The 9,871-nt window shown below is 32.8% G+C and overlaps 1 protein-coding gene across 1 annotated transcript in view; it reads right to left on the bottom strand.

Annotated features, from left to right (window-relative positions):
* Positions 1–9,871, bottom strand: part of LOC111614894 (neurobeachin-like) — a 278,182-nt gene that overhangs the window by 250,550 nt on the left and 17,761 nt on the right. Inside the window, exon 3 of the mRNA XM_023356276.1 lies at positions 1,942–2,068. Coding sequence (XP_023212044.1) covers positions 1,942–2,068 — 127 coding nt within the window. The remainder of the gene's footprint in view (positions 1–1,941; positions 2,069–9,871) is intronic.

The following is a 9,871-nucleotide window of genomic DNA, read 5'->3' as shown; positions in this document are numbered from 1 at the left end:
TTTCTTCAGTGACAGCAGTTGACGGCCGTCCGCTGCGAGGGTCATCTTCCACACTTTCTCTGCCAGATTTAAAAAGGGCTGTCCATTTTTTCCCAGTGGTGTACGAAGGAGCAGACTCTCCTAAAACTTCATCCATGTCAGCTTTGATTTGAGATGGGGTCAACCCTTTTTTCGTCAGGTATTTTATGACCGCACGAGTCTCCGTCTTCTCCATTTTTGACAAAGCATGTGCACACTGACTATCTGCTAAGCTGTCGTGGAAAAACTTTCTGACAAATCAAGCAGAAATTGGTATCGTATGTTTAGCAAAGATGACTGAATTATTCCCACCAAAAATTAAATTGATCGCAGTGCCGCATATAGGCAAGGCCGCGAACTTTCCGAACAGCCCTCGTACAGACAAAAATGCAAGAATAAAAGAAATTTATTGATAATAAAAATAAAATAATAATAATTTGCTTACATTTTGAAGTAAGAAAGTTTTTAAAAATGCAATTTGCCTATTAGTATTTATATGGAACCAAATTTCACATTTTCAGAATGTAAGTTATATTAAATTAGAATAAAAATTAATCTGTAATAAAAAATTATCAAAATATATCACAAGCAAACAACTAAAATAACAATATAGTAGTACAGATTAGTTGGAATCCTGCCTCTTTGCTATTTCTGCTTGAAACTGTTATTTTATGGTAAGAGAACGCTAATTTTTTTTTGTGTTGTTTCTTTAATTAAAGTGTTTTCAATAAAATCCAGTACTGTGACACAGCATTCCAGCAGACTGTCAGACATATCTTTTTGTTTACTTCCTTTTGCATATTATCTAATATTTTATTTATATTTTATTAAATATTTACATTATTTAATATTTTATTTTATTACATTATTATTTTATTTTAATATCAAAATGAAACCATAACTAAGGATTAAAATTAATGTTGCCAGTTGAACTAGACATTAAAATTAATGTTGTCGGACTGTTTGACATAATATACATCATTTACTAATAATGAATGATTTATGCATTTATAGATTCATTATAATGAAACTATTCTTTCATAACGAACAAAATTTTTATTACATTAAAATGAAATTTTCTTATAGTGGTATTCATTAAACTAAAACATTCTTGCATTGAACTGAATAGGAAATTGATGGTGATTCAAGATATATTTGTTATACCAAAAATTTTGTTAAACTGTTGTTTGTTATACTGAAATTTCACTGTATTTGCTTTTCTTTTCCTTTTAGGGCATGATTCTCCATGGAGAATATGCTTATACTCATTTTCTACATGGTGTTGCACTGAAATTCTTCAATGATTCACCAATGTACACATTCCCTACTAAATTTTCCCAGCTTCTGTGTCATGCTTTTATGTTGTTTAGGACATATGAAATCCATTACACATGCACTCACATAGACACAAATTTTTCATTGGAAACTGGGGTTTTAGAAGTTTTGGGATTTTTATTTTTGGGATTTTAATTTTTCATGATTTTAGCTTTTTGGTATTTTGATTTTTTGGGATTTCAACATTTGGGATTGTGTCTTTCAGGATTATGACCCAAACTCAAAAACATAAATGTAAGAAAATATTTAAATTGAATGTATAAAATGAAAATATTCTATACATGATGTGGAATAATACAATATAGAAGGGCATTATTATTAAAATATACAAAAAAAAAAGAAAATTGTAAAAATAAAAGCAAAGAAGTTTCAAAAATTTACAACTTATTAAGAAATATTTTATGAAATCTTTTATAATTGAAGCTTTTTAAATTTTCACTGTTTTCACTGGCAAAGCATTTTCAGAACTGCAGAGTAATTAGATAAAATTATAATTTATATTTTTATTATTAGCTATTACTGAATTACAGTTATAAAATTAATTAAATCTGTAAGAAAGAAACAATATTCAAAATTAGCTTTACTTACCTGCAACTACTTCTTCGACTTGAGGTAACCTACATAATACATGTTCAATAAGACCAACTTCACTACATGCTTGTAAATTACGTAGACTTTTCCGTAATGTCGCTATAAAGACACTCCAAACTTCAGCCTGATAAAAATTAAATAATATTTTTAAAATTCAAAAATAATTTATATATTTCTTTCAAAAACTAGAATAATATAGTTTTAAATTAAAATATATATTATTTATAATAAATAATGTAGAAAAACAATAAAATTTAATAATAATTATTTTTTCCAAAGCCAAGAAGTATTTCAATAAAATAATGTATTTGTAACAATCTCCATTATATTATAAAAATTAAATAATATTTTCTCTAATAAACTGTATTGAATAAACTGATGTAAGAAATAAGACTATTATTTTTAAATAAAATATGATATCAGATGGCACCACCAAATGTTGCTGAAAAAGTTAAGCAACTCATTGCTGGATTTTTTGTTACTTGCACACTACATTCATTATATCTACACATAAGAAATCTTGAACATCTCAGGCAACCTAAAAGGTGTTTGTTTACAGTAGGTTTCAACTTAGAAACATTGAGTAACATACAATTTCTTATTGAGTGTATTCAAAATTTGTCAAAACAAAAAAAAAATTTAATGAGATAAAATTATATTTAAAAACTCAAACAAACAAGAATTTTGTGATAAAATAAATTAAAAAAGTTATAATTAGTTACAGTATTAAAAATCATATTAAAGATCACATGCTAAAATTCTTTTTAATAGGTACACAAAACTAATGACTAATTGGATGGATATTGAATGAAATTTATTACTCAATACTACATATAAATAAAATTAATATATAAATAGCTAATAAATGAATTAAAGAATTCTTTAATCAGGTGTTAGCACTTATTATTTAATCATTAAAGCAGGTCTGTTATTTAAGAAGACTATGATTTTTCTGTAATAAAACACAATACAACTCGTTCAATTTGGAATGTGAATAAAATGAAAACTTGTCTATTTTGGAAAAATTATCAGGACCCATCTTCTACATCACACATCTGTTCTGGCACATCTCAAGTACTTAGAAAGCCTGGAGATCTACAAAGCTACAAAGAGAGGCACTGCGATTAATTTTAAGGATACAGAATCTATCTGGAAAGCTATATTTGAACTTTCTTTTAATGTTTAAATCTCCAAATTTTGTTACTTATTATTTTTTATTTATTTATATCTAATTTGATGCTAGTCTTCTGCACAAACAGCCAACTTCTCACACACAACGTTAATGACTACCATAATTTTTAAATTCATATTTTATATTCTATGTTTGATGTTCCATTCTTCAATCTAAAGATGACCAATAAATATGGTCAAAAACATTCATTTATGTATTAAATTTTCCTCTTTTGCTGGATTTCTAGTATTTTTTTGAGAGGATGTTATATATAATTATCAATCTTGGAAAAAATAAGCATTTTCTTATATATTTTATTTTGCATAAAACTGAAAACAAAATCAATTTAATACTACAAAGTATTAATCTTAAAGAAGAATTTTTAATTTAGTAAAATGTTTTAGAAAATATTTTTGTTTTTATTATTATTACTATTGTTACTAAAATGTATTTACAGTATTACTATTTAATGGCATAGAATATAAATGAAGAAATTAAGAAAAATGAGAAAATAAATTAGATTGCCTGCTAGACAACTTTGAAAGCAACAATCAGTAGTCCAAATAAAATTTTGATTGTGTGGGATAACCAGACAACTGCTAATTTTGAATCCTGAACAGAGTTCCATTGAAAGTAAATCAATTTGAACAGTTACAAGTGCAATGCAATAAGTTATAATTGCCGTATAATTATGTCCATTATTATATATTATTTACAAATAAATTATAGATCTAAAATACAGGAAAAAGTTCACTAATTGAAAGACTACAGAAAAATTACTTGAATATAATAATTCTTCTATACAAATTTTAAAGATTATTAAATACAATAGAGCATCAATTATCCAAAAAATGGATTAACTATCAAAAATTTCAGAGAGTTCCAAAAATTATGACATTTTTTACACAACAACAATTGTCAGTAATCTCTCTATTAAAACTTGTGTTAGATTTTATTAATTATAATACAAATATAAAAGCAGGATTAATAATGCATCAGGCTTCTAATGCATCAAATGTTTTACTGCACCTATATAGAGAAGCATTTGTTGTATTAGAAACAGTGTTGATATGGTTAGAAGTATAATCTGACGGAAGTTTTCTAACTTTCATGATGATCAAATAAGCCAGAATTTTAACAGAGTTAAAAAAAACACTATGTAAAACAAAAGCAAAATAAGTAACTAAAAAAAAACTGTAATAAAAAATAATCTTTATGTGAGTAGTGTACTTTATTTAATATTAATTATACTATTTATTTATTATATTTATTTATATTTATTATATTTATATTATATTTATTTATTATGTATTTTTTACTTTGAATTCAAAGTTCCATCAGTATATTATAGATTGCATTATAAGACTTGTGCTTGTTTTTAATAGATTAGATAATTCTTTTATTTCATATCACTTGTATGTATTAAATTTCTATGTCTTAACTATTTTTTACTGTTGTATTAGAATTAAAATAAATTTTTTATTTTAATAAGGTATTTAGCTTTTTATTATTTTCCTAACAAGTGTGATCAGTTATCCAAAATTGTCCCATCCTGATTAATTTGATGTTCTAATGCAATTCATTTAATTATTGCAATATTTTTTAATTTCTTTGTTAAATAGTTAGGTTTATCGAGATGAAATTCTATACTCAACATTTGATCTGAATTTCCCGTATGTAATGTTTTCTTAAAGAAATATATATTTGATTTTGTATAAAGTGGAAATCATTACTAATTTATAAATATAGTAGGTTAATAGTAGATCAAACTTTCTCATGATTATAAATTATGTGGCATTGAAGCTATTCATTACAAAATTATAAAAAATCATTAAAAATAAATAAAAACTGGATACAAAATAAAGCTATAAAAAATAATTTATTTATTTTATTTACTAAATTTTACTTTTATTTACTAAATATTACTGAAAACAAATCAGCCTGAAGCAGGACTCAAACTCACAACTTCCACTTATCATGCTGTCATATTGCCAGTAGACACTGAGTTGTCTCCAGCTGGTGCAACAAGTAATCAAGTGTGATTATATCTAAATTAATACAGCAGTTCTGGAAGCAAAGATTGGATGAAGGTCCAAGTAGCATAACTGGCAACATGACTGCACAGTAAGCAAGAGTTGCAAGTTTGAGTCCCTCTTCAGGCTGATTCTTTTCTTCCAGAACCTTCTAAGTTAATTATTAAAATATTAATTTAATTATAATTATTAAATTTAGCAAGGATGAGAGGATGTGTAACACTAGTGCCAAATTACTATAGTGCAATATAATCAGGCAATTGTTTGGCTTTAATATATAACTATTAGGTTTTAGTTGTTGATATTTCTATAGTAATAGTTTGGATAGCATCAGTGATTTCGTTTTTCAGAAAACTAAATTGGAGATTGGTGTTGTATAGATGCAATCTTTTTCATAACTAATAGATATCTATGATCAATGTTTTCTCTAAGATTCTTGTAACTTTTTTATAGTAAGGCTTAATGCCATCAATTTTAGCTTAAATGAAGAAGTACAGACAGAGCTGTTCATAAGTCCCAAGTTTTCAGGATATGTCCAATTTGCAACACTGTCCCAATTGGAAAATTTTTCCCAGAATGTCTGATTTGTCCATTTCTACCTGAAAATATTCCAATTTATATTAAAAACAGTCAAATAAGAATTGTAGGCAGTGTCTGCAGCAGTGTGGTGAAGTCAATAAACAAATAGTCTAACTCCAACTCCAGCAAATTTGAAATGTGAGACTCTGACTCTAGCCTTTTCCTTTGTAAAATGTCACACTATGATTCCTTTATAAGATACCACCTGATATCGAAATATCTTTTATTTAAAATTTCTCTATGAAAAATTTATGGTGAGAATCAAATATGGATATAACAAATTGGAAAAACTGAGTACATAAAGAAACACAATACATCTTAACAGTCAAAAGAATTTCACTTTTATTTGTTAATTATCAAAAATTTATTTAAATTTAATCATTTTAAAGAAAAAAATTAAATACAATAAAATGCAAAAAAACAATGATTTAATGAATGACATAATAAACTGGTCCATAAAATAGTTTTCCCTGTTCCAGCTACTACAGGAATAGTTAATTTCCTACTGACAGTTGACTAAACTCAAGTATATAGAAGAATTTTAAAATATGAATTTGGAAAAAAATATCAGTCATCTTGAACCAATGCATACAATCATGCCCCAAGAACTTAAGCCAGTAAATAGTAAGCTGGAACAATCCTATTAATTACATTTTTGCAGTTTTCCTTCCTCTTTCAGTTTGTTGCAGTTAGATTCCAATCTTAATTTTATTGTTTTTTCACTGACTGTTTTAAGAGCAAATTATGTTATAGAAGCAATAATAAATGCTCATAAATAACTTGCAACCAATAGAAAGATAATGAAAAAACTAGTCAAATTAGTAAAAAAAAAAAAAACAATTGATATTCAAAAAAAAACATCGCTAATATTATGGGTAGAAGATATGAACAAGAAACGGTTGCCTTTAAATAAAACTGCACTTAAACACAAAGCCTTAAAAATATTTGATTATTTAAAACAAATGGGACAGACATCAGCTGCAGTGGCGTAGCGTGGGTGTCAGCCGCCCAGAGCGGAGGAAAATTTCGCTGCCCCCTTATTTAGGTATCTCAATTTAAAAGACTAAAATTCAGTTTCGTCACAGAATAAGTAATGAAAAATTCCGTGCTCATTTCAATCGGTCCGAATCGTAGGTGCGACAAAATTATGAAATGAAATGGTTCAAATTTTTACAAGATATTATTATTTATTGTGAAATTTTGCCGCCCCCTAAAAGTGTCGCCCTTGCCGCCCCCACTGCGCTATGCCATTGGTCAACTGATGAAACCAGTGTTAAATTCGTGGCTACTAATGGCTGGTTTGAAAAATTCAAAAAACGCCAAGTTTTTCTCTTTTTTAAAACCGAATCCCAGTTTTTGTATTAAGTTGGTGTCTCCTATAATGTGATTTTCCCACAACGCAGTATTTTCAAGGAACGTATCTACCGCGTTGTAGGAGGCCTACCTGTAATTAGAGAAATGTACGTAAATTTTTAAAATGTGTTTTAAATAAAATACAAAAGTAAATTTGATAAAGAAATTTTGAACCTAAAATATTTTATTTGTTGTAAGACAATATATATATACATTTGTTTCTTGTAAACGAAGACATGTTGAACATGTCTTCATGATACGTACAGTCAACATGTTAAAGTCGATTGTACATATCACATACAATTGACTTTAAGACCAAATCTATTGTCCTCGTGAAACGTGATACATACTATCGACTATTAGAGGAACATATAGACTGCACCCAATGCTCCATCACAAACAGCAATGCTATTGACAGCCTACAAGCAAGAGTTAAACACTTTGCCAATACAAAGCTAATTGCCTTTGCGAAGATACATAAACCAAGCCAACAGCTACAACCTGTTATAGATAAGGCCCGGTCACCAACCATTAAACTGGAGAAACTCGCACAAAGGCTACTTTCGCCCCACTTGGAAGGATACCTATACACTCTGACCAACCCAGTAGACCTAATATCCTCCTCAAGGAGATATCAGTGCCTCCAGACTTCATAACGGTTTTAGACTTTAAATCACTTAACCCATCTATTAGACTCCCACCTACATTTTGTGCCATCAGAAATTTGCTTTTAAATGTTGTAAATGACAGCACTATGCACCAGCAAATACTGGAATTAGCATATCTCTTGTGTTATAATTCCTTGTTCCAATCCTCGGTGTAATCATCGACCAGACGCTATGTTGGACGCCTCACCTGAGGAATGTTCGAGACAGAACAAACCTTGCGATAGCGGCACTATCGAGATTGGCTAGGGAGAACTACGGGCTTAGTGGGGAGGCGCTTCGCACCATTTATAAGATGAGTGTTGAGCGCGTTATCTGCTATGCCTGTGGTATCTGGTGGAAGGACTCTGCTAACGTCAAGCAGAGCAGAACACTTCTCACGATACAGCGACCGGCAGCCCTACGGATTACAAGGGCTTACAGAACTGTGTCAACAGAGGCGGCCCTGGTTTTGGCCGGGCTCCTCCCGCTTCCTCTGGTAGTCAGCCAAGAGGCAGCCTTCTACCAGACGACGGTGGAGGGCATCGAGGCTAAGCATTGTGATCAGATGTACCCGATCAGACTGAGACGTCAGACTGATGTTTTAGGAGTCCATCCAGCCTTTAGGATTGGACTAGATTGGGATGCCGGTGAACCGGCAAATGTTGGTATTGAAATATATACCGACAGCTCTAAAGACGGTAGCTTGGTAGGTGCCGCGTTCTGCGTCTACTATGACGGAGTCCATGCATACAGTCAGTCAGACAGACTGAATGAGGAGGCGTCTGTGTTCCAGGCAGAACTGGTGGCTCTGGCGGGGGCGTCCCAGTGGATCCTATTACATCCGGGTCCAGAGCCGGTCACAGTTTACTCCGACAGCCAATCGTCGCTTCAGGCTCTGAGCGACGGGTACCATCGCGATCCGTTGGTACATGAGGTCAGAAGTAAGGTGCTGAGGGCAAGGCACGAGCGACACGTTGCCCTGCGTTGGGTCCGAAGCCACATCGGGATCCCGGGCAACGAACGTGCTGATCAACTGGCAAAGGCGGGAGCCAGTGGCCCATTTGTGACGAGGAAGGTAGAACCCTCGACTACTTACATAAAAGGTACACTGTTACGGAGATCGATGATATATTGGCAGGAGCGCTGGAATCAATGTACGGTGGGTAGGTCGACCCAAGCCTTCGTGCCTAACGTTGGCCGGACTCCAGTGAGTTGTGATTTCAGACTGACGCAAATCTTGACCGGACACGGGAGGTTCCCCCACTTCAAGTCCAAGTTTGGACAAGGAGATGGTAGCTGCCCCTGTGGGTGTCCTTGCGGTGACGCGAGACACTATGTGCTTGACTGTCCTCTCACAGAGGACTTCCGCCTAGGGGCTGACCAAGTCAATTGGAATAAGCCCCCTGAACAAGTGCTTCGAACGCTTGCAGCTAGTGAAGGGAACAAAAAGAGACTAAAGGAATTGATGGTTTTCGTTACTGATCTAATTGATCAATAAGGACCCTCCCTAGTGAGAGGCCCACACCGCCCGTTCGTTTGTGCTTTGCACTTCTGTTGAGCACTCTCTAGTACAGACTTACTGTACTCTTTGCATGTCCGCTTGAGGCCGGACCCGGGAAGCGATGAAGGCGAGGAAGGCGAGGAAAGCAATGAAAGCAATGAAGGTCGGCACTCTCTAGACTGCCTAGACTCGAGCCAGAGCTAGAGCCAGAGTCCAAGCATTATCCCCGGGCCGACTTACTCGTCACGGCGCCTGGTGACTTCTGGGCTACGGACCAGCCAATGATTAAGTTAGCGTCCCTTTCTTCCCTGTAATGCCATTTGGCGGGGCAGGGACAATACTACGAGGTAGTTATATGAGGCCTTGTTCCAATTCAAAGGTGGTACTTACGCCCAAGGGAGGGGCATCCCAATGGGTAGCCCCAAAGCAGGAGACCTGTGTGAGTTGGTGGTCAGGCGATTGGAATCTAGCATCATCCCAGAGCATTTACCCAACATCATACTATATAAACGGTATATCGACGACATTCTCATCTTATGGAAGGTAAAGCCAGACATATCAGCATTTGTCAGTTCGTTCAATGACAACTCCTATGGATTGACCCTTGAGATAGACCAGGCTCGTGATTCTGAGGCCCGTTTCC

The sequence above is a fragment of the Centruroides sculpturatus genome, unplaced genomic scaffold, assembly GCF_000671375.1.
Source record: "Centruroides sculpturatus isolate CEXI.00-Female unplaced genomic scaffold, Cexi_2.0 scaffold81, whole genome shotgun sequence".
Lineage (NCBI taxonomy): Eukaryota > Metazoa > Arthropoda > Arachnida > Scorpiones > Buthidae > Centruroides > Centruroides sculpturatus.
Note: the sequence above shows the minus strand (reverse complement) of the source record. Positions and strands in the feature narration are given on the sequence as shown.